The sequence below is a fragment of the Haemorhous mexicanus genome, chromosome 20, assembly GCF_027477595.1.
Source record: "Haemorhous mexicanus isolate bHaeMex1 chromosome 20, bHaeMex1.pri, whole genome shotgun sequence".
Classification (NCBI taxonomy): Eukaryota; Metazoa; Chordata; class Aves; order Passeriformes; family Fringillidae; genus Haemorhous; species Haemorhous mexicanus.
The window spans coordinates 4,237,505-4,261,841 of record NC_082360.1 but is presented as its reverse complement, the minus strand read 5'-3'; the positions used below and the strand labels follow the sequence as shown (position 1 = coordinate 4,261,841).

The 24,337-nt window shown below is 56.5% G+C and overlaps 1 protein-coding gene across 3 annotated transcripts in view; it reads right to left on the bottom strand.

Annotated features, from left to right (window-relative positions):
* Positions 1-19,444, bottom strand: part of MXRA7 (matrix remodeling associated 7) — a 28,810-nt gene extending 9,366 nt beyond the window's left edge. The window contains exons 1-5 of one of the 3 annotated variants that reach the window (XM_059864627.1): positions 18,853-19,444; positions 11,933-12,028; positions 9,832-9,892; positions 5,685-5,784; positions 3,500-3,580 (exon numbers count right to left, since the gene is read on the bottom strand). In XM_059864627.1, coding sequence (XP_059720610.1) covers positions 3,547-3,580; positions 5,685-5,784; positions 9,832-9,892; positions 11,933-12,028; positions 18,853-19,341 — 780 coding nt within the window. In that variant the 5' untranslated portion in view covers positions 19,342-19,444 and the 3' untranslated portion in view covers positions 3,500-3,546. The remainder of the gene's footprint in view (positions 1-3,499; positions 3,581-5,684; positions 5,785-9,831; positions 9,893-11,932; positions 12,029-18,852) is intronic. The other 2 variants (XM_059864625.1, XM_059864626.1) reach the window with 2 other exon arrangements.
* Positions 19,445-24,337: the final 4,893 nt, after the last annotated feature.

Here is a 24,337-nt window from a genome sequence, read left to right as displayed (position 1 = left end):
ACAGGCAGAGCAGGGCTCCCAGGGAGTTAGCAGGCAGAGAACAGCCAGCTGCCCATGCTGCAAGGTTAAGCAGAAGCAGATGAAGACAAGTCATGAGTGCTGGGTGAGGGAGACATAGAAAAGCAGCCGCAAGCCAGGACAATTCAGGACCTGAGCCAAAAAAATACCCCAGGAGCTCAAGCAGAGTTGCTGTCTGAACTAAAATCTCATGCCAAGGCAGGGTCAGAGACTCACACCCTGCAAAGGCTATGGGGGAGTTTGCAAGGGTTTCCTCTCTGGGATGGGAGAGGAGGAGATGGGAAGGAGTTCCTGGCCTCCCCTTCCCTGGCTGTCTGAGGGAGGCATCCTGAGTTACTGTTTTTAAAGCTTTTGGGGATTCATGACTCAATCATGACTATAAATAGGGCCAGAGCTCCAGTCCACTGACATCTCATAGGTCAGAGGAGGTTTTCCCTGGGGATATGGAGGCAGGGAACAGCACCAGGCCATCAGTAGACTTCCTCCTCATCCAAGTGGACTTGGGCACCTACAGAGTGAGCATGAGGGGGAGCTCAGCAGGGATCCCCAAACTCTTGCCCTTTACTACAAGAGGCAGCTGGAAAGCAAACACACCTCATGCCTTGGTTGTTGGGCAGCTGAAAGCAGCCTCGCCCATGGCTGGTGCCATCCCTGTGTCTGGTGGCTGCAGTAAAGCAGTGGCCACCCTGTCCTGTAGAGTGCCATGGCCCTGGGCTCTGCCCCCCTTGCTGCTACTCCTCCTCCCTCAGCCCAGGGCGACTATCGTGCTGCAGAAGATGAGAAGCAAACAAATAATAACCCTCAACCCCCCAGAAAGCCCAAACTTACCAGCTTCCCTCATCCAAAAGAAGCACCATGCTGGACAGGACAGGACAGGACAGGACAGGACAGGACAGCAAAGCCACTGGGTGGGGGGAAGGTTAGCAAAAGAGAGGGAGGAGAACGAGGCCCAGTTCCCATGCTGTACAGAGAGGGGAGCAAGCAGGCAGGCCAGGGTTATGTGATGGCAATGCAGGGGGTGGACACGGACAGATGCCAATGGACAGCTCTCCCAAAACCTCCCCTAGCCTGTCCACCCACCTATTTTTGGAGGGCTACTAGTGGAGATGGTTGAAATAGGTCAAGGTCTGTCAGCACAGTCACTAAACCTCTGCAGCTGCTTCCTGCCCTTGTGTGCTCCAGGGTTGTCATCACCAGCATTGTCTCATTCAAAATTCAAACTTCAGCACAGTTGGCCCTCAAGCCACAGCTGCATCCCACTTTTTCATTCAGGATGCCTTGTAGAGCAGAGAAAGGTCTCTCCTCTCTGACATTCCCTAGAACCAGGGTCTACCCTGCCTTGCTGAAATTTCAGGGTCTAAACCCAGTTTTTTTCAGTGCCCCATAACCAAGAGGCACTCTGAACACAGCTGGGGAGGAGGCAAGTTTCCAGTGCTCAATTGCCACTAAGAAAAGGGCTGAGCTTGATATTTACAGCCATCCAATTCCCCTTGCGTGAATTCCAATTTGCAGTTGAGCCCTAGGCTTAAACCCAGTCTGTATTCAAACAGTGTCACCTCAACCCACCTGTGGCTGGCCAGGAGGTGAGAGGGGAGGATTGACAGGCAGGAGGAGAGTTTGCTCCTTGAATGGGTCCCCTGGATGTGGGAACTGAGCCCATTAGCCAGGGAAACTGGGCAGCTATCCCCATCTTCCCTGCAGTGGTCTGGGGGATCTCCTGCTCCATCCAGGAGTGCCCCTGTCAGGAGCAGTTTGGTGCCATTCAGCAGACCCTGTTCAATGGGTCTGCCATGGGGCAGCTTCTGGCTCTTCACCCCCACCTCTTTCTCAATCCCAGAGGGCAGAGAGGAGAGACCTTTCTAGAGCCTGTCAGCTGGGATCTGCTCTCCTTTGTCCCACCAACACTCCTAGCCAAGAGTGACAAGGAGAGGGCACAGAGAGCTCAACCCTTGACAGCACTGAGGCCATCCAAGGCTTGGCTGGGACCTGCTTTCCCTCATGGAAAGAGAGAACTGAAAGAGAGACCCAAGGGGGCCATTTCTTCCATTGTTTTCTCTTTTATAAGGAGTGGAGCCTTACTGCAGCTGTCAACACTCAGCAGAGTCCTGACCAAACTCATTTCTAACAGAAAAAATCCCCACTAAGCTCTTTCAGCCTTAAGGGAGGTTTGAAGAACATCTGGCAGAGACCACTCCAAGCCACCCATGACAGCCAGGCCCTTCAGGCACACTGCAGGGTTCTTCCTCCCTCCTGCACAGGAGCTGCCCAGCCAGGACAGCAACCCCCCTCAGGCAGCCTGGTTGTGTCTCACACCCACACAGCTCAGCCCTGCCTGAGCAGGGGCAGCTGCAGCCCCACGACTCACATTTCCTGAGCTCCAGCTTTGCACTGTGGCAGCTACAGCTGGCAACAGATGGCCAAAAGCCTCAGGTGCAGAGGACAAGGATTTGGGAATAAGCTATGCTGGCTGGACCAAGGGCTGCATCCTTCCCCTGCACTCTTCCCCTTCCTACCCAGACTGTTTTTCTCCCCAGGGGGGCAAAGGCTACGTGCTTCTGTTCCAGAAGGACTGGTGACCCACCAGGTGTGATCAAGCACAGCCACCACCCCAGCAGAAGTATTTGCCAAAAGGATTTACTGTCCTCCTCCCTCCATGAGCACTCTAATTTTCAAGGCTGAAGTCACCAAAAGCAGGAAGTTGCATCACTCAGTGAAGGTCACATTCCTTCCCCTTTTAGTCCAGATTCAGCCCCAGTTGGAAGCCACAGGACTCAAGTGAATTGTAGGCAGGAAAACCACAGCTTCTGCAGGGATGCAGGTTAGAACAGAAGTTGGGTTTTAGCTTAAATAACCAAATCTATTGCATGCCTGTACTCTCCTGTCTGAAGTCCTACAGCTCCTCCTGGAACAGGCAAGGAATATTTTCAGTGGCATCTCCAAAATCAAGAAGTCCCAAAATTCAAAGTTGTGAACTACACAGCAAGCAGCCTCTGAGGACCCACTTAGATTTTTGGGATGTTTCTCACTTCTGCTGCTTCACGTGGGAACCTGTTGGTCCACAGGAAAGCCGGAGGAGTGACAGGGCTAAAAGTGCACATTAAACCTGTCTGAGTTTTGGTAACACACCCTAGGACTAACCCCCCACTCTGCAGCAGCCCCAGCTTCGCAGATCAGTACAGAGAAGTGGCTGTGGGATGTCCAGTTTCAGGCATCCAAGCTGGAAGAGGTGAGCATCCAAATGTGAGAGCCCCCATTTGCCCTGGAGTGCTCATGGAAAGTGAGATGGAGGGAGAGGGGAGTGGACTCATTAATCTGTTATGAGGAGGGAAGGAGAGGGAGAAGGGGAGGGAGGTGGGACAGGCAACGAACTGCAGCTCAAAACAACCCCTCCCCATGAAAATAACCCAAAAGCAAAATCACCCAAGACACGAGCAGGTGTTACCAGTGGTACCACTACCTCTAAGCAGCAGCATGTCCTTACCAAAAAGATTTGCAAGAATGTTTGTGGCCGAGGACCTAAGGTACTTGCTACAGAGATGTGAGATCAGAGGTCAGCTCAATCCTGCAACATAAAGGTGGCAAACCCGGGTCACAGCAGGTCAGCAGCACTGTCAGGGCTCATGGAGAGGGGGAGAGGGGTGGAAGGGCAAGGAGAAGGATGCAGGACAAGGCTGAGCTGCTGTGCTCAGCTCTCCCAGCTTACCTGGCAGCAGCCCTGCCCCCTTGCACCACCTGCGAGGCCTGCAATGAAAAGCTGCTGATGCCGCAGTGAAGATTTGAGGGGGGGAAAAGTAAGCCAGCAACAAAGCAAGACAAAAAAAAAATTCACCAAGCTGCCTTAAAGAAATGAACAACACAAATATGGAAGAGAAGAAAAAGGAGCAGTAGGAAAAACACGTCTGCCAGTAGCCCTCGGTGGGGAGGGCTGCTCAGAGCCTCCAGGGGACACGAAGCCCATCAGTTCTAGGTGCACTGTGCTGCCCTGGGACTGCTCCACACAGACAAGAGCAGCGGTGCCTGAGCGGTGCCATGTGCCCAGGACAGGTCCATCACTCCCTGGAGCCTGCTCTGAGTCCTGAGTACAAAACCCCCATCCCACTGCTGTCCTTAGACAATGTCCCCTCAGTGCGCCCAGGTGACAGCAAGGGCAGTTTTTGCCACACAGGAACCAGCCCAAGGCCCTGCAGGACTCCTGGCCCTGAAAACCTGAGCAGTGATTGCTCAGCTGGTTTGGATAAAGCTGCTGGTGCAAAGGGTTTGAATTTGCCAGCTGCAGGTAGATTTTTGCATTGGTGTTTAGCAGGATCCTGAAAAGCAAATCCCATCTAGCCCCATGGGTGTCCCTGACATTCACTTGGCTCATCCCCCCACCACCCTCCCCAAGGGAAAAACACAGTGACACTCACAGCCCTGCTCAGCAGTTTACAGGGTGGGGGCTTCAGGCACAACAGACACATGGAAAAGAAGAAAGCAAACATTTTTTTCCTGATGCCACCAATGCAGAATCAACCTCGTGCCAGAGGAAACCAGAGCTCATTTCGGTTGCTGACCCCAGAGCAGGGCAGGTCTCTGGATTTACTCTGCCTACCACAGTGCCCTGCTCACCTCACAGAGAAAAACCTCAGCCAGCATCACAAAGATGCTGCACAAGAGCATCAAGGCAAGGTTTGCCAGCAGGAGATGCCTGAGCTGGGGGTGAGCTGTGATCCCCCATCTCTGCCTTCTTTGCTATGCTCCAGTTTCTGCTTGGTTCTTTATACCAGGCCAGCTGTGGGGGTATTTACACCATGATTTGACAGGCAAGGGGTGACAAATGCCCCTAAATCACCCTCTGCAAACCTCTGGGTGGAGAATTGGGTCCCACAGCCCTTGGGACAGCAGTGGGGAGAACACCATCTCCCAGGCTTTTTGAGCCACCACAGAGAAATCAGTTCCTTGGAGCTCACCCTCAGGGAAGGGGTGTGAGCTGCAGACACCTGTAAGGGAGCAGCCTGCCACAGAGCCCTCAGCTGTGGGGTTATTCCTTCTATAGGCTGGGGAATCTTGAGCCAGAAAGCTTGTTCTAAGTGACAGGACAGGTTTGACCTTTCTTCATGCAGGGCTCAGGGGGATACTTCAGCAAAAAGTGCAAGATGGACAATTCTCCATCTCTACCAGGCCCACTACTTGGGAAATCCCCACCATGTCCAGCTGAGGAGACAGCCCTGGTTATGGACACTTGCAGTGTCAGCCCCATCTCAGTGAGCTCTAGAACCTTGTGCTCCCTCACTTTGCCCCAGTGTTTCTGAGCTGTGCCCATGCCCTTGGTTGGGATGCCAGCCACAGGGCCAAGGGAGGGGAAGTAACAAAAGATCAGGTCCTCAGGAGACACCTATCACCACAGAACTAATGGGATCAGGGCAAATACACCAGCTGCATCAGATGGAAAATTTGGTCTAAGCATCCAGAGGAGCTCCAAAGGTATTTAGGGCCACAGTGCCTCCATCTCCTAAATCAGTGTGACTTTATTTATTCTCATATCTTCCTGGGTGGGAGATGTCTGGAGCTCCAGAGCAGTGAGACACTGAGGGCAGTGTGGGGAGAGAGAGTCTGAGCACACCCAGCTTGCTCCAAGGGCACATCAGCCAGGTGGGCTTGGGCAAGAAGAAAAAGGAAGCTCAACTTACCTTTGTTCTTCCTCTAGTTCTTCTTTGGACATCATTGACTTGTACTGGTTTCCCCTTAGCTTTCCAGGACTGTATTTAAAAGAAAATGTCTCCTCTGCAGCTGGAGAGGGGAGACAAAAAATGAGCAAGAAATCTGTGAACCAGAGACCTCCTGAGAGCCACAGCCCACAGCAGTGGTGTTGTTCCTTTGGGTGCTCTCTGCTCTGCTCCTGCACCCCAAATGCTCTGGCCACCCCAGCACCTTTCCTGAGTCAGGTCCAATCTGCAGGAAGGCTGGGCACTGCCAGGGAGGCAGTGTGGATCCCAGAGCAGAACCAAGGTGCTGCTGGCCAGAGGATGGCAGGAGCCTGGGCACTGCCAGGGAGGCAGTGTGGATCCCAGAGCAGAACCAAGGTGCTGCTGGCCAGAGGATGGCAGGAGCCTGGCCACAGCCTGCACTGCAAACAGCAAGGACTGCTGTGAGTGAGCAGCCTGCTGGAAGCAGATCCAAGGAAATCCTGCAGCACAGGAACCACATGCCATTGTTCTCCCTGGATTCAAAGCCCTGCAGGCCCATCTTGGCTTATCAAGACATGCTAATCCTGCCCTGATTAACTTGCAGCATTTTCCGCTTCTCCTCTCCAGACTTGCATTCCTCCTCCCTCCCTCCCTCCCTCTCCTCATCCAGGGGCCCTTTCCCCAGCTTGGGGCTCATGGATGGTGCCACAAGCAGAGCTCTCCCAGCTCTCCTGCAGCCCTTGACAAAGCTTGTGAAAAGAAGATGCCACATGGCAAATGCCAGGGCTGCAAACGGCACTGAGCCAGGCAGCCCCAGGAGCACCAACACAGCCCCTCTGTCACCAGCCCTGAGGAGGAAGCCAAGGTCTCCTTCTCCTGGGTGCTCTCCCACCCAGCTCTCCAGCCTCACCCTGGGCTAATTAGAGCACCAAAGCTCAGACTCTGAGCCAAAGCTGATCCTTTTCCAATCGGATTTTGTTTGAGCACTATTTGCTCTTAAAAACCTCTCCTGTGCTTTATCTCCCTACAGATAGGAGAAAACAACAGGAGGGGAGGTCAGTCCAAGAGGGGGCCCAGGAGGAGCTGCTGCTGTGGATATGTGTTATCTGTGGGCTTCTAATCTGAGAGCCTTTATCTCCCAAGGACTGCAGGACTTGGCTGCTTCAGTCCAGCCATCCAGCACTGGGGTTTGCACATTCCCAGAAACATCTGCTGCTCCCCCCAACCCTCAGAGCCCTGGGGATGCTTCCAAGGGGGGCACAAAAGGAAGATGTTCCTTCATTATCTGCACGGCCCTGAAAAAATTGCACATTATCCACAAACCAGTATCCAGGATGACACCAGTAGGACCCCTAAAGGGCTCCTGCACCCTAAGGGGATGAAACTCCCCTGGCAGGAGAGAAAGCCCAACTTGTACATAGCTCATGGATGCATCCTCTGCTCCCAGGAGCACAGGAAGGCCCTTCCCATACCCTCCACTGCTATTGTGCCCATATTCATGATTGTCTCTCCTCCTCCTCCTGCCCAAATGAAAAACCCCTCACAGCCCCTCCCTTCCCTTCCTCACATGCTGGATTCTGCATCAGCTTCCCTCTATTTTATGACCAATACTGCCCTTAAGGATTTTTCTCCTTGTGTCCAATACCTTGACTTTGGGATTTCTCCAACCCCAGGCTCGTGCCCACATTCAGCTGCTGCCAGACCTTGGGGACTCCCTTGTAAAAGGTAAGTCAGAGCCTGATTTTGTAGGTGGGGAAACCAGAGATGTCAGAAACAAGCAGTGCAAGGCTTCACTAGAGTGAGGCACAATAACTTTTACCAATTTCCATGTCAAAAGTGTAATTTACTAAAAAAATTTCATCAGTTATTGTAAAAAAAAAAACCAAAACAAAAAAACTCCACTTAAATCTACTTTCTAGAAGAACCCCTTCAGGTACTCTCTCCCAAATTTGCCCTAAACCAGGACACCTTGCCTAGAGCAACAGGAGTGGGATGGGAATTTCCCAGAGACCTCCCCCCTGCTAATGCCCACATTTCCTCACTTCTTTACATCTCCAGGTTCCTGATCTTGGGGAGTTTCCCTGGGAAGTCCTGGTGGATTACTACTCAATTACTGATCTGGAGTGTTTCTCTAATCCCTAAATGCCATTGGGGCTCCCAGGGGATGCAAACCCTTTATCCAGCTTGGTCACAAATGTCTGAACACAAGCAGCCCAAAGCTCTGGTGTGCAGCCCCAAACATTCAGCTAGGCCATATTCCACTTCCCTGGGTGGGAAACCCTCCCCATGGGCAACCAAACAAACCAACCTGGCTAGCTGGAAACAAGCAGTAATGCTGCAGCTTATCAGCACCTTGGGTGACCATAAAAGTGCATGGAAAGAAAATTCAGCTGGCTGCTGCTTTGGGAGATATTAGGAGGGGAAAAAAAAAACAAACACAAAAGGGTGTAACATCCTGTTCCTTATGCTGATGCAGAGCAGGAGCTGCTCATTACCTTTGTAAAGCTTGAATGATTTCAAGGACAATTAAGATTGTTTCTCTCATGTGGTTTTCTGCCAAATCAAGTGAGATTTGGGATTTAGACTGGCCCAAAAGGAGCAGTTCAGTTACCACCTCCCCAGAAAATAATAAGGGAGGAGGGAGGCAAGGAAGGTCCCCATCTCCCTGCCCACAGGGTGAGATTAAAAAAGGGAGACAGTGTGTGGCTTTGGAAACCTCTGGCTGGTTTTTGAGCTCAGGAACTTTCTCTGCAGATTGAAAACAAACTTCAGGAAACACACAGAAAAGGAGAGGCTGGGTTTTCATGTAGACAGGGAAAACACTACAGGAATAGGAGGTGACCTACTTACTGGGAGCCTCCATGAGTTCATATTAAAGAAAACATTTGTCTTTCATCTCTCTGCCCTCACATTGCCAGTGCTGTGACCCTGAGCTGGCAGGGTGAGAGCAGCCCCAAGAGAGCAGCTCTCCCCTGAACAGGCTTGCTCTGGTGTGATCCACACGTTACCCCTGCCCACAGTGGAGGGAAGGCTGCTCTGGTGGCTTTGGTCACAGGGCAGCATCCCAGGCTGTGGGATCTCCACATGCCCCAGGGCAATCTCTGCTCATGGGCTGAGTGGGGCCAGGACACACAGGAGGCACTGAAGGAAGAGCAGGGCTGGTCCCAGGGCACTGCTGATGGTCCCAGCTGCATCCCTTAGCCCAGGCCATGGATTTGCCCAACCCCATTAGAAAATACTTCAGAAATGGTGTGAATTATTCAGGAGAGGAGCCAGGGGCTGCCTGCAGGAGGTGCTTAGGGAGGACATAGTGCTAGCCAGGTCTCACAGCCAGGGGCCAGCACCTTCCCCCATCCCATTTATAAGGATGCCCCACGGTGCCAGGGCAGCCCTGAAACAGAGCTGGACCTGCAGAAGCAGATCCTGGCAGAGCAGCATTGCTGAGCATCCATTTGGCAGGATACACCCAGGAATCTTTGAACCAGACCTCCCACAGCCCCCCACGGTGACATCCCCAGCCAGCAGTGCTGCGAGGAAGCCCAGCAGGGTGGAATGAGTGTATTTTGGGAGCCCTGTCTCCAAAGGAGCTTCCCCTGCCTTGCAGGAATGGCACCAGGATTAAAATTTGATTCTCTGTGGCATTAGGCATAATCCTCCCAAGCTGGGGGATTGCCACAGAGCACCTTCAAAGAGCCAGGCAGAAAGTGGGGCAGGGAAGGGGGAACACCCCAAGGCCTCCTGCTGCCCCAGCTGTCCCCAGCCACCCCAAGGCAGGACTCCTGGAGACATCCCAGCATCTCCAGGGCTGCTCAGGAGAGCAGAGTCCCCTTCAGACACAATTCAGGCACCATCTGTTTCATTTTCTTAGGACTGCAGCTGTTGTCACCCCAATTAGTCAATTAATCATTTTCCAATCAACTAATTGGCTAATCAGTTAAACGTGGCCCTGACTAAAGCTCCTGGAGATTGTCCTGGATGAGCAAGGAGCTTTTGGAGCAGCTGCATCACAAAGCTACCCCACGGCAAACAGCCCGAGGGCATCTGGGGAAGGGGCAGGAATTTCCTGGAGGAAGGAGACCATCCCCAAGCACTTAGGGCTCCAGACCTGTCCATAATCTCCCTGCAGAGTTCTGGCTTGCTTGGCACTCACCATCCTCATCCTCGGGCTCTCTCACCACCAGCTTCTCATTCTCTGAGTCCACCTCTTCCTCCTGGAGGAGTGAGAAACAGAACAGCCATGAGGAGAAGGTGCTGTGCTGAATAACCCACGTTTGGTTGGGGCAGGGCTGGGATGCAGAGCCTGGAGCTCCAGTGACAGGGTGACAGCGCTGGGCACCCCTTCCGTGCTTCCTCCAAGGCACAGGACAAAGGGATGCTCACTAATGAGTGAGGTTCATTAGTCTGCTTCCCTCTCACTAGTCAGTCCCAGTGATCTGGCTGTGAAATGCAAGGAATCAAAGAGATATTAAGGTTTACAATCAAAGAGTTATTAAGGTTGTTAAGAAGAGCCGTGTGCCTGAGCACCTTCCTCCCAGCTGCACCCCTGCCACCCCTCCTGCCCAAGGGGACTGAGCCAAGAGCCACAGGGACTTCTGTGTGCCCCCAGGGCAGGTTTGGACAGGCTGTCCTGGCAGGAGGAAAGGTGGATCACCAGCCAAAGCCACCTTGCAGCCACGGGCCAAGGAGCTGCTCTGAAGCACAGGGACATTCACCAGTCAGGCCCAGGGGTCAAAGGCAGCACTGGGGGGTTGTGCTGGGACCCCTCCAGGAGCTGAGCACAGATGGGAGCAGCAACAGCACATTTTGAGGTTTTTTTAAAAGCAAAGCAGTTTTGGAAGTTTTGGGGCTCCCTTCTACAAGACACAACAAACTTCATAAAGCCCAGATTCCTTGTCCTGTGCAGAAAATCCAAGCAGGAAAAGAGGGGAGCACCCCAGCTCTGGAGATAAGACAAGGACACATGGCAGAGCCCCTGCATGAGAGATTTCCTCCTGCACAGCCCTGTGCTCCAGCTCAAACCCCTGTGAGCCGAGCCCAGGGGTCACCAGCACCCCGGGTGTCTCCTGCAGCCTCCTGGCCCCGTGCACCCCATGGGCTGGCAGAAGGACAAAGCACCTGCAGAGAGGGAGCAGCACGGGGGGAGGCTGCCAAGCCCCTCATTAGCAAGGCAAAAGCTGGGGGGAAGGAGATCCAAGGGGAGGGACACTGACCCAAGAAGGAGCACACAGAGCTGAGTGCTGGCTGTGCAGGGCAGAGCTGTGGAGGAGCTGCTGGAGCACAGCCCTGGCCCAGAGCTGGGTTAGTTTGTCATGGGGGAGGAATGTGCATTATTCACAGCCACTTGGCTTCCTCTGGCCACCCTGCTCCCCAGAAGGAGATGCCACCAGGACCCCCACCTGCTGCAGCCATGGCTATTTTGGGCCACACTTCCAAACATGGGCACTTCCCACTGGACACCCAGGCTTCCCCTGAGGATGGCTGGGGAGGCACCCAGAGGGAGGGCACAGGGAGGGGACAAGCCCAGGGCAGCAGTTCCCCATCACATCCATCTCCCCCTGTGAGCTGGGACATCCCCTGGGAGACCCAACCCTCCAGGACCAGCCACAAAGAGGGAGATTTCAGCCTCTTCCTTGCTTGGGCATAAGGAACTGAGCATTTAACAATGAGAGCAAGCAGGAAATTTGGGTGGCAAACCTCCAAGGAAGGAAAACAGATCTGCTCCAACACAGAGGAAGAGACACTTGACAGGAGCAGAGAGGGAGCAGGCAGGGATGCCAGGCTGGCAGGCGACAGCAGTGTGCCAGGGCTGGCTGGGAACCCCTGCTCGTGGCAGCCAGGAGCTCGCTACAGCACAACATTTTTCTGCTTGGATGGCTTGGAGGCAGATGCCAGCACCTCCCTTCCCCCCATGCTGTGGCCCCAGACTCCACATCCCTGTCCCTCTGTCCCTCTGCCCTCCTGGGGCTTCTCCCTCCTGCAGCCATCGTGGTCCAGCTGCCTTGGAGGGACCCACCTCACTGACCCCCATCCCCGGGGCATCACAAACCTGCACCTGGAACACCATTTCTTTCTGCTTTAAATGGGCTGTGTCACTTAGAGGCCACCCAACTTCAGCAGGGGAGAACAGCAGGCAAGTTTTGCCCCCCTCCCTACAACCACTGCCACCCTGGGACAATGTCCCACCCGTGCAGGGACATTGGCACACTGCGGGCTGTGCCACCCTCCACAGGCTGACTCTCCCTCCCACACACCTCTGCATGGCTGGAAAGTGCTTCATGGCCACTTGTGTCCTCTGCTTGTCCTGTGTGCCCGAGGCTGGATCCAGGTGAGGCACCCAGGGGTGGTATCTGGAAAAGGACAAAAGCTTTGAGCACAAACATCCCCAAGCCCTCCCTGTGCTCAACCAACCAGCCCTGGCAGCTCCAGCACACATGGACAAATGCTAAAGGTGGCCAATAGCCCACCTTGCCCCAGGCCTGTGCCATGTGCTGAGCCACGAATGGCTGCTGGAGTGGGGAACCCCAGAGACCTCCAATGCCCTGCCCTGCAGCCAGGGTTTGGAGCTCAGGAGCTGCTCCCTGTGGAGCTCAGGAGCTGCTCCTGTGGCAGCCCCAGCCCCTGGGGTGGGACCAGGGCAAGGAGCCACCAGTGAGGGGGGCTGGCTGTGCCAGCTCCAGGCTGGGCTGTCTGTGTGTCCTGGCAGGGCTCAGGCAGCTGCCCAGGATGCTGATGCAGCAGAAGGGAGAGGACATGTTTGGTTTGTTAATGCTCTGCCAGCTGCCTTCTCCATCACAGGCAAACACCCCCTGGAAACCTCCCCATCCCACCCTGCTATCCTGGGGCTAGGCTTTCCCAGCTCTCTCAGCCCCACAGCAGCTCTGGGTGGCCTGGACCCCTGTGCTCAACCAGCTTTCCCTGTCCAAAACCTTCAGCTGAAGGTTTGCCTGCTGTGCCTGGAGGGCTGTGGGGGAGGATATGCATGGGCAGGGAGCAGGGACACCGTGTCCCTTGGCCTTGCAGTGAAATACCAGCATGGGGCTGGGAGCAGCTCTGGGCTGGCTGAAACGCCAGCAGGGACAAAGCCCCACCTGGAGCCTGGCTGTGCCCACAGCCCCTGGCAGCCAGGGAGGAGGGGAGAGCCCTCTCGGCCTGGAGCAGCCCCCAATTTCAGAGCTCTCAGCCCTGCTGTGGCCAGTGAGTGCTGCTGTCCCGGCATCCTGCAAAGCAAGGTGGGGGATGGTGTTGGGACAACACTGGGAGACTTGGAGGACACCATGGCACTCCAGGTGCTGCTCTTCTGTGGGAAGCACAGCCCAGGGAGAATGCAGGGAGAGTTTTGAGCAGCTGGGAGTGAGGAAGGAACAACTGGAGAAGAAAGGACCTGAGTGCTCTGTCCAAGAGCCCACAAATCAGCATCTCTCCGGTGCACACCAGCCACGAAAACCTCCCCGCAGGAAAATTAAAAAAAAAAAAAAAAAAAGGTGAGAAGCAGCACTGCAGGGAGCCGTGCACGTCATTATCCGGGAGCATCTGGAGGAGACTTGACACGGGCTGCCCCAGCAGCTGCTGCAGCAAACAAAGATCTCATTGCCGAGCCAGGGACGCGCTGGGCGGCAGCTGCCGGGCCCCGGGGCCGCGCAGGGCTGGGAACGCTCCGGGAACGCTCCGGGAACGCTCCGGGAACGCTCCGGGCCCGCTCCTGCCCGCGGGCATCACCGAGCCAGCCCAGGCACAGCACAGCCCGTGCCCCGGCACCTGTGAATCACACCTGGGCACAGCTCAATGGGCTCCGGAAAGCCCAGGGTTAAAATCCAGCAAGTCATCCACCTTAAATAACAAGGCAGCGATCCATCTGCCTCGGCGGCTCCTGGCTGCAGAGCCAAGCATTTGTTGGATCATCACGAACGTGCTGCTGCCCTTCAGCTCCATGGCCACGACACCCGCTTGTGGAACTGACTCTGGCAGCTGTGTTTGGAGCAAAGCAGGGCGAGGACAAAGCTTAAGGGACATCTTGGACACAGCCAGCACTGATCGTGGACAGCCCTGGGTCTCCCTGGGGAGGATGGCTCAGATAGAGGAGCCTGGCATCGTGACCCCAAAATGCCCCCTCAAGGCTCTGACGCCACTGAACCCTCTCCCAGCCGACGGGAGATGGGAGTCAGGCTTTCCACTGCAACATCATCTGGTTTTCAGCTCATTTCGGGCCATTTCCTCCCCACTTCCTCCATCCCTGCTGCAAACCCCTCTGAGCAATGGGCTTCTTTCTCAGAAAGGACAAGAGGAGACTTTGGGGGTGGTGTGTCCCTCACCCTTTCTTCAGGGACAGCCCCAGCAGTTATAGGCAGGTTGGGGACAAATAGGTGCCCTGCTCCAGCTTCAGGAAAAGGGAAGATCCCAGGCTGCAAAGCAAGAGTAGAAAATTATCTTGGATTAAAATCCTGGGTCCTGTGTGTTGCCATTTATGGCTGCACTTTCTGCTCCAAGCCTGATGCAAGACATTGCAAGAGGGAAAGAAAGCAGACAGGAGAGAGCCAGCCAGAAAGAGAAAAGCCAGGAGAAATGGGGAAGGAAGAAACCTTTAAAAAAAGACTAAGTAATAATAATAATGTTGGGCAGAGTTTAGCAGAGCAAAGCAGCTGCTGTGTCAGCAGCTCCCCTTCACCCACCGCTGGGGCTCTCCATCCTCCCTCTGGCCAGACGAGCAGCTGCAGACCAAGAGCTGTTTTCCAGCCCTGGTGACAGTCCTGCCAGCTCTGGGGTGCCTGGAGAGGATGTCCCTCATGTGGAGATGGAGTTTTGCAGGTCTGAGTCCCCCAAAGTGTGGGAGCATCTGCTCCTGCCACTTCCCCTGTCACTACTATGGGCAAGGACAAGCCACAGAGCGGGCAGAGCATTTCTGAAGCTCTGAGACCACCCAGCCCTTAATGAGGAACAGGCAGTGCCAGGGCTGGTGAGAACTCTGGTGTGTCCCATCTTGTCCCAGAGCAAGGTGAGGAGCCCAGCTCAGCAGCACCCATCCCTGCAGGCACCACCACATCCAGCCAGCTCCTTTCCTTTTTGCTACAGCAAACACCCCACACCAGCACGTCCCTTACTGCCTGGGTGAGCTGCATGGCATCCTTGGGAGGAGGCAAAGCTGCCCTCATCTGGCAGCCCTTCACACAAGTGGGCACTTCAGGAGGCAAAGAATCCTTGTGGCCTCTGCTCCAGCAGTGCCCTGGCTCTGGCACAGCTCCAGGGCTTCACCCAGCCCATGGGGACCTGTGGGAGCCCAACTTCCTTGACCCGTGCAGGGGACACAACACAGACCCCAGTGCCACCCTGTCCCTCACCACGTCCCAGCAGCAGCCCCATGGTGGGATTCAGGGTGGGCAGGACACGGGCACAGGCTCCCTGGGGGGGTGACCCACATCCTGTGTCACTTCCCAGTTTCCATTCACTGCAAGAGATGATGCATTTGTCCCTGGCACAGGCTGCTCTGGGTGAGAGCTGGGCACAGCTGAGTAGTCAGGGATCTGGGTGGGGAGCCCTGCATTCCCTGGCAGTGCTGCTGCCAGGGCTGTGATGGGGGTGGCACATCACCACATCCCTCCCCAGTGCCCTGTAGGACACTGGAGCTCCTGTCCCAGCCCTCTGGCAGTGCAGACACAGCCTGAACAGCTGCCAATTACAGCCAGACTTAATTAGACACCCTCTCCCCTGCAGCACAGGGAGGGCAGAGGGGGAAATGATGACTTTTTAAATGTGAACAGGGCTTCTGGTGGGAGCTGCGTGGTTTGTGCTGCCTGGTGTGTCCAGAGGCACCAGGAGACCCCAGGGAGGCCCAGCCTGGGGTGGGAGGCATGGGGAAAATGCACCAGGAGCTTGGCAGAAGAGACAGATGAAGCCTTTGTGCCTCTGCTGTCCAGGTGACAGCCCCCAGGCAGGGTTTGTGTGTCCCCTCTCCCCGCTGTCACCCACTAGCCCCTGCTCTGTTTGAAGCCCTCAGCTGCAATTAACCCTTGGCAAACCAGCCAGGCTGCCGTGTCCTGGCGCTGCCCACTCACCCTCCCAATCTCCAGAACATTTTGGCCAGGATGGCATCCCGGAGGTGGCTCTGGTCCAACACTGAAAACCCTGCCCGGTCCCTGCCACCTGTCACTTCAGGACAGAATGGCTCATTAGGGAGTTGAAGTTTCTGACCGTTTCTCACAAGAACCGAGCTTCACAGCCCCAGCGTCGCTGCCGTTCCCACCCCGTTCCCACCCAGCAGCTTTTCATTACGGGATTGCTTTGACAGCACTGCCTCATCCATTAACGAGCCGGGGATGGGGATGAGAACAGACAATGACAGACTAATTAAGTTTTTTTTCAGTGATGGGAGCCAGCAGAGACAAGGGGAAACACTACCAGCAGTTAAGGGAAACAAGGACTCCTGGGCTCCTTTCCGTGCTCTGCCACTGGGTCATTTTGTAGCCCTGAGCGTGATGCTGCAATGAACAGGTCACTGCAGAGAGGGGCAGGGAGCCTCCAATTTTAGCGATTTTACCAGCCTCGCAGGAGATGGAAGCAGGAGGGAGGCTGAGACACGCAGCTGCCCCAGCAGATCCCAGTTTGCACAGGCAGGGAGCAGGGAAGGAGGAGGCAGCGGGATGCACGGCTCCAGCCCCTCATTAACACACCGAGGCTGCTCTCCCTGGGCGGGTTCATCCATCAGCATTTTGGTCGAGTGGTTAATGGCTGCGGGCAATGCGAGCCAGCCTGGCACAGTGCGTGCTAGGCAAACAGGGGAAAGAAAATAAGGAAAGAAAAAAAAAATAAGGAGAAAAAATAAATAAGGAAAGAAAGCTCTCTGAGCGGCAGGCACAGCACTCTGCCTGCTGATGTACTGAGAAGCCCTGAGCCTGCAGGAGCCAGCAGACGGACAGGGTCTGGGAGCTTCTGCTGAGTCACATCAGGGGACTGCAGCCCTCACCGAGCCAAGACAGGCTGGAAAGGGAACGATTCCATCAGCAGCCGCCTGCAAAGCACTCCCTGCTCTGCCCAGGGCCTGTCCCATCCCTGCCTGTAACATCTTCTGGGCTTGGGTCTGGGTGGTGCTGGAGGAGGGGAAGGATGAAGCAACTTTGAGGATGTTCACAGGGAGCAAAACCAGGGAATCCAGGGAGATCCTGCAGAGCTGTGGATGGTCTCTCCCACTCTGCCGACAGCACCAACCCTTGGATCAGCAGGCTAGGCACTGCCACACGTGTGTGGTGCCTGCTGGAAGGGCACGTAGTCCCTCAGCCAGCTGTGCGACCCAGCCCTGGCACCCGTGGGATCATGCGCGGGCCACGGCTCCCAAACACTTACTCAGCATTGCTCCCCCTCCCTGCTCCCCACCACCACCCACATCACACAGGCCTGCTCCCTGACCTTCCCAAAGGGATGCTGCTCAGGCCCAGGGTGACTTGTCCTGCCTTGCTTGCACAGTGAGGGAACAATTTCCCAGGAGGAAAAGCTGGGCAGGACCCTGTGCTGCTCCTTTGCTGTAAGAGGGGCTGAGGGCAGTGAGGAACCCCAGTCCCACAGAGCCCAGCCAAGCTTCTGGAGGACACAGAACTCCCCATTTCTTGAGTAAGAACTCATTCCAGGCACACAAAACCCTGGTACTGCACCTGTGCCGAGTGGGGACAAAGGAGCTGAGCCCTTCTGTGAAGGCAACAAGCATTGCAGCAGTGCCTGTTCAAAGAAATCAGGGCTGAAGAGCAGCCAGAGGGGAGGAAAACATTCCCATGAGCTGGCAGCAGAGGAACCTGTGGACTCTGGCAGCCCTGGATCTGGCCATCTGTCCCAATGGGTGCTGCCCCTCACCAGAGAGCAGCTCCAGCCAAGTGGCCAACTTTGGTGCTGGGCTGGCCCAGCCAGGACCCAGCTGGCTAACGGTGGCCCAGGAGCTCTCCATGGATCCTGGTACTCACAGGCACTGATAAATCACACGAGAGAGAAACAGATGCGGTTTCCAGGATGCTGTGTCAAGACACAGGACTGCTCGAGAGCTGTATCCAAGGGCAAGGGGCACCGGGAAGGGGACAGGGAGAGCTCTGAGGCTCAAAAACCACCAAGGGAGGTGCGAGGAGCACAGGGAGGCAGAGCCACATCCCAGCCCCGAGCAGGTGACCCGTGGGTCTTGCAGAGCATCACAGCACAGAGCTGGGTGTGCGAGCCCTCAGAGACCTGCCCAAGGCTATCCGGTGAGTCAGTGGAGATGCTTTCCAAGGCGAGGGCTGAGTATGCACTGCCCGGCAGCCTGGAAACAGTTGCTGAGGATTACAAATGCTGCTAATAATAGCCAGGAGGCGACTGGGCCCCAGCCCTGTGCCCTGGCCCAAACACGCTGCCGGCATACGGCGAAGCTCCCGCATTGCCGAGCCGCCCCAGTGCTCCCTTCCCGCCCTTTGGACAAGGAGTCACATGGGAGAAAGCTACCAAGGCAGGGAGTTCAGGTGCCTCAGGTTGTCACCGAGTCCCATCCAGGCTGGGCAAGAGCAGAACAAGATCTTCCCGCGGACACTGGGTCGCTCTTTTATTTTTAAAGAAGATCCGGTGGTGGAGGAGGATTTACCGGGCGTTTATAGGCATCGCTGCCGCCCCCAGCCCCCCCAGTTCAGCCAGGGGTCAGAGCTTGGGGCCAGCATCCTGCTGGGGCTGAGGAGTGGGGCGGTCCCTTCCCTGGGGCAGGCAGGGACAGCCCAAGGAACCTGCTCTGGCCCGGGGACAGTTTCTGTAACCCACAGAAAAGGGATACGGACGGGAAGAATAAACACAAACACATACCCCACCTCCTGGATAAGCTCTTGGAGAAAGGAAAAGACTCCCGGGGGTTAGATGTGCACACAGGAGAGGCTCACACTGACACACGCTTCTCTTCCCTTAAATCTTCACTTTCTTGATTATTTTTAGGAGCATTCCTGAGGGACGGGGGAGGGAAGGAGCCAGAACCACCCCCCCAAACCGCTGCCTCCCCCGGGGACAACGGGCTTGTTAACACCCGAAGACAAAACACGGGTTTTGCCGGGACCTCTCTTATTTTAGGGGAAAACTCGGAGCGCTGCTCCCTCCCCGCCATCCGCAGGAACAGAGGATGGAGAAGGGACACCACGGGGGGACTGGGGGGACCTCGGCTGTGGGGACCTAGGGGAGCCGGCCTTACCTTGCTCTCCGCATCTTCCCGGTGTTCGGGCTGCCGGGGCTCCTCGGGCGGCTGCCGGGGCTCCTCGGGGGGCTGCCGGGGCTCCTCGGGGGGCTGCCGGGGCTCCGCGGGCGGCTGCCGGGGCTCCGCGGGCGGCTGCCTGGGGATGCTCTCTGCCGCCGCGGGGCTGGGCTCGGCCGCGGGGCCCGGCTCCGCCGCCGCCTCCCGCTGCTCGGTGACCGCTTCCTTCCCCTCGTCTCCCACTCCAACCTCCTCCACCGGCACCCGGCTCTCCTCGTCCTCCGGCCCCTTGGCCGCGGCCGGTGCCGCTACCGCCGCTTCGCCCCCGGGGCCGCCCTCCCGAGCCGGCTCCGCCGCGGGTTCCCGGGGCCGCTCCGCCGCCCGCTCGCCGCCGCCTCCCCGCAGCCTCAGGAAGACGGAGGCGAGGACGAGGGCCAGGACGGTGAAGAGCAGCGGGACGGCCAGGTACAAGTCCACGGCCAGGTCCATCCTGCCCTGCCGCCGGAGCCCGCCCGACTCGACTGCACGGCCGCGGGGGGTGCGCGGGCAGCGCTCGGCCAGCGGCGGGGCTGGGCCGGCTCTCGGCCGGCTTTACCCGGCGTCATCCGCCGGCCCTGCCTACCGCCCCGGCCCCCCCGGCCCCGGCACCCACCCCCCCCTCCGAGCCGGCAGCCTCAGCCCGACCCCGCTCCCCGCCCGCCGGGGATGCGCGCCCGCATCCACCCGCACCCAGGGGTGGGATTTGGGAAGGGGCGACGGGGAGAGGAAGGCTTGGGCTGCTCTGCTTGATGCGAGAGTCCGGCTTGGGACAAGGGGATCTTTCATTAGACAATGCCTTAAATCCACAAAGTCGTTCCCAAACTGCTCGGCAGTGCCTTGCATGGTCAAATCCTAGAATCATTTACATTGGAAAAGACTTCTAAGATGATAACCCCTGTCAGTGAATAAATTGTTCCTAATACACAATCTAAACCTCCCCTGGCGCAACTTGAGGACATTTCCTCTTGTCCTGTCACTCGCTAACAGATCCCATTCGAACAATGGGAAGGTGCCAGTCTCCCGGGATGCTCCCTGCGCAGGCACCCAGGGCTTGGTGAACTATGACACGCCGGGGTGTCGGCTGGTCTCCGGGAAATGTTTAATGAGCATTTGCACCGTGTTAGCCCTTGGCAGGGTAGCGGAGGGGCCGGAGGGCCAGGAAGGCTGTTCTGACTCCCCTGGGTGAGCAGCATCTGGCAGCACATCCATGCCAAGCTCCAGAGCATCACTCCACCTTCCCCAGGAGCTGCAGGAGATATCAGTGCCACAAACTGCTGTGATACCCACCAGGTAAAGTTGATGCCGAGAGCAGCTGGGCTGCCAGAGCCTCCCCCTGAGCATTTTTGAGCATTTTGAGGAGACTCAAAAACCAGGATATGTCCAAAAGCCATCACAAACTGGCAAACAAGGAGTTGTCAGGTTCCTCCAGGATCTGCCGCTGAGGATTTCCTGCCTCTCGAGAACGCTGGGAGGATTAGCCAACCTTTTACAAAGCAGGCTGAAATTAGAAGGCCTAAACTATTCCTGCTAGGGTGAACCAGCCCGGAGTGGGATGCACATGAGGAGAGCAGACATGGAATTCACCCCGGAAAGTTTCTTCCAGGGAAAAGGCTCCGGAGATACCACCCCGAGCAGAGTTTATTTTTATTGACTGACCAGAGACAAAACTCAAACAAAGACGGGATTAAATCCCCGGGTGGAGGAAGGAAGTGAAGCCATGATCCTCACTGCGTTTGTCTTTATTGGTAATCCTATCAGGCAGGCAATCGTTAGCGTATGGATAATTGTATTCTTAGCAACAACCAGCCACGGTACTTAGCTCCCCTTCTCCCGCAGAGCTTTGCATTTCCTGGGTCTCGATCGTCAGAGCTGCTCTAGAGCTCAGCCAAATCACCCGGAGATTGGCAGCGTCACAGCGCTCTTTGGTTCAGCAGCTTTTCCATGTGTATTTGGTCCCTTCTGCCCCCTTCGTGCCCTAATCCCAGTAGCCATGAAGGCACCATCCCGAGTCCAGGGCATCACTTGCTTTCAGAGGCTCCCTCTGAGCCCTGGAAATGGCTCATGGCCAGAGACAGAACCTGGGTGGGGAAATTCCAGGGTCTGGGTCCTTGCTCCTGTGCTCACGTGGACTGCCAATTTTGGGCACAAAGAAGAATTCTGGGTGAGACTGAGGGAAACTGGGCGCTGGGAGCTGCTAATAGGGTGACATGGGGTGTTTAGGTGTTACATTTCCAGCTGTCACAGGGCCCTTGATTACTGCCAACACCCAGGACACCTCCTGCTCTTTCTCCTGGCAGTATAAATTTTCCACAGCTCTTGGTTGGAAGTGTGTTGGAGGGTGTTTGCCCGCTCAGGAATGCAGCAGCATGTGGCTTGCATTAACCCAGCATGGAGACAGAGCACTTCAGCCAGCACCCTCCAGAGCAGGATTTATCACTGCCTTTAAAATAAGAGAAGCTGGTCCTGACAGCTTCTCCAGGGGTTGGAATCCCTGGCAGGGGAGTCAACAGGAGCATCAGAGGTGCTCAGTAGCAGCAGCTCCTGGCTCTGGACCTGCAGCAATTCCCTCTCAGGTTGCTGGAACCTGCAGCACTCACAGGAGTTGTGAGAGATGCTGGGTTTGGACGTCTGTGAGAAACAACATTCCTGGTCTTGAGAGCAATAGGCAGGAGCAGCAAAGACGTGTCTGCCAGAAGAGCTGCTGCTCTAACTGAGCCAAACTCATGCAGTAATGAGGTGACAGGATCAGCAACAGAGCTCAGCTTTCCATGTCCACACTTGGGGTGAGAGCTCCTGCAGAACGTGATCTGATGGGGATGATCCCCTGAGCAGAATCTGGGCCCAGCAGGTCCCTTCGGATGCCGACCTGTCCCCTCCATGGCTCTCCAGAGGGAACTGATGGAGTAAACTCGGCCTAGTCCCTGGCCAGAATTCCTGCCGGGAAGCACAGAGGTATCTCTGGGGCTCCCCTATCAACTTACAAGGCACGATTGATGCCTCCAGCTTCATCTGCACGCTGCGTGAAGGGAGGGGATGGATTCACACTCCCGCTCCGCCAGGCAGGCTCCCAGCCAGGGACCTGCGCCCTGGGCCTGCCCGCAGCCCCAGGAGAGACGATCTCGGGGTCTGCTGGCAGGGGAGGCTCGGGGAGGGGCTCCCCTGGGCACGGCACCTCCGGCCCAGCCCCAGCCCAGCCTTGGGCTGAGCCTGGAGCGGGACAGCGGCAGCAGCTGGAGCGCGCTGCCCTCTCTCGGGAGGAGAACCGCCCTGCAGCGCCCGGGAGAGCCGGGGATGGCTGGGGACAGTCCCCGCGGGCCCCGGCAGAGCAGAGGACAGTCCCCGAGGGCCCCGGCAGAGCAGGGGACAGTCCCCGAGAGCTCGGGACGGGTAGGAGGGGATGGCGGGAACGGACCCCGAGAGCTTCGGGTGGGCAGGGAATGGTCCCCAGGAGTCCCGGGAGGGCAGGGGAGGGATGGCAGGGGATGGCTGGAAACTGCTCCCCGAGAGTCCCTGCAGAGCAGGGACAGTTCCCGAGAGCCCCGGGCAGGCAGGGCACAGACCCCGAGAGCCCCGCGCAGGCAGGGGCCGGCTGGGGACGGTCCCCAGAGCCCCGGCCCCGCACAGAAGCCGCTTTCACACGGCTGCCAGCTCCGGGCCGAGCGGGGGAGCCAAGGGCGGCAGCAGCTGAGGAGTTTTGCCAACAAAGGGGGATTCAGGAGAGCCGCGGTGAGAACTGCTCCAGGAAACAGCCCCGGCACGGAAAATGCTGCGCTGCAAATCTTCCTGCGGGACGGACTGAGCCGGGCTGGCTCCTGCTGCCCGGGCCACTGCGGGGACCACACCCGCCCCCAGGATGCAGGAATGGGCTGTGGGACCGTCGGGAGAACCTTCTACAGGCACAGAAAAGATCTGATCTAGCACAGCACACATTCTCAGTGCCCGGTAGCCCGGGAGCTGTACAGGCAGGCGCTGTTCCGAGCTCCTCTGCGCCCCTCCCACCCAAAGCCAGGAGGTCACTGAGCTCCGATACCTGCCTCTGCATCTCAGCCACAACCCAAGGGTGGCTCTACAAGCCCCTGTGCAGTGAGGTGTGCAGATACATGCTGCTTGCCAAGGGGAAAAGTCAGGATTTCATGTCCCAGATCCTCCCAGAACCCATTTTCCCTCACTAAAGTAAGCACACACCAGTGTTGTAACTGCTCCAAACTCAGATTATTTCTGCAACCCCCAGTCACCCTCCCAGTCATGGATGCCACTTTTTCCTTGCCAAGAACACAGCCCTCTCCATTCTGATGCCAGAAATGAGAAGCTATCCCAAGAAATGCCCCTGTACCCACTGTTCTTCAGGCTCGCAGGTCATTCTCCTACCTGGCTGGCTTCTCATTTGCTTTTTGACATCTGGCTGTGTGCTGGCTCAGGGATATTTGGGTTCAATTCACAAATAGCAGAGCTCAGCCCAGGGGTGGGGATGGCTGTACCTTGCTTCCACCAAAAGAAATGATCCAACCCAAGAGCTCTTCTGGAAGTATTTCTTCTAGACCTCCTCCCTAAGCTCCTGTCACTTCCCCCTCTGCTTGTGAGGCCTCTGCTCTCACCCATACAGCTTTTCCAACCACTTAAAAATTAGATTTTACAATCTCATCCCTGACCCAGGGCAGGCTCTGAGTTGTTGTTGAGGGTCTTTAAAGTCTTCAACCAGTACAACTGGCCTTGCCCTTGACAGCACACTGATACAAGCTGATATTCCAAAAGCTCCTGGATACTGGGAGCCATTCCAGCCCCAGCTGCAGTGGAGCAGCTGAGAAATGACACAGCCTTGGGTCTAAACAAAGCAGTGCTGCAGCAGAAATGCCCAGTCCACCTCTCCCTGTCAGTACAGCTGGAACACTGCTGCTGCTCCAGCTGCCCTGCCCCTCCTCCTGCCCTGGGCAGGCTGCAGGATTTGTTCCAGGGCAGCTCCAGTTCCAGGCCCCTCTGCTGAAGGACAGGACACAGTCACAGGCATCACACACAGGTGGGAGCCACCAGGTGTCAGACCAGAAGGGACATGGAATGGTTATTTCCCTCTGAACACATTCCCAACCAGCTCTACCTGCCCTGATCCACACTTCTCCAGAACCAGAGGAGGTGAAGCCCCACAGAAAAGTCTTTATGTGCCTTGAAAGAAAAAATGTGCTGCAAGCCTGTTCATTGAACTCCAAACCAGTCTTAGAACATGCAGCAGCTCAGTGCCATGTCTGGCACTGCAGGAGGGACATGGCCCTGCTCCATGACTTGCTTTCCAACTGCCACAAAAGAAAAAGCAGGAGTTATTTGCTTCTGCATCAGGCTGGAGGAAAGGAGCAGAATGTTGGCAAAGGTGCAGCATAGGCTCCCCAGCAGGAATTAAAGTATCAGTGTGTCATCCTCCTTGTTGAAATGAAATTGCAACTGTCACAAAGATGTG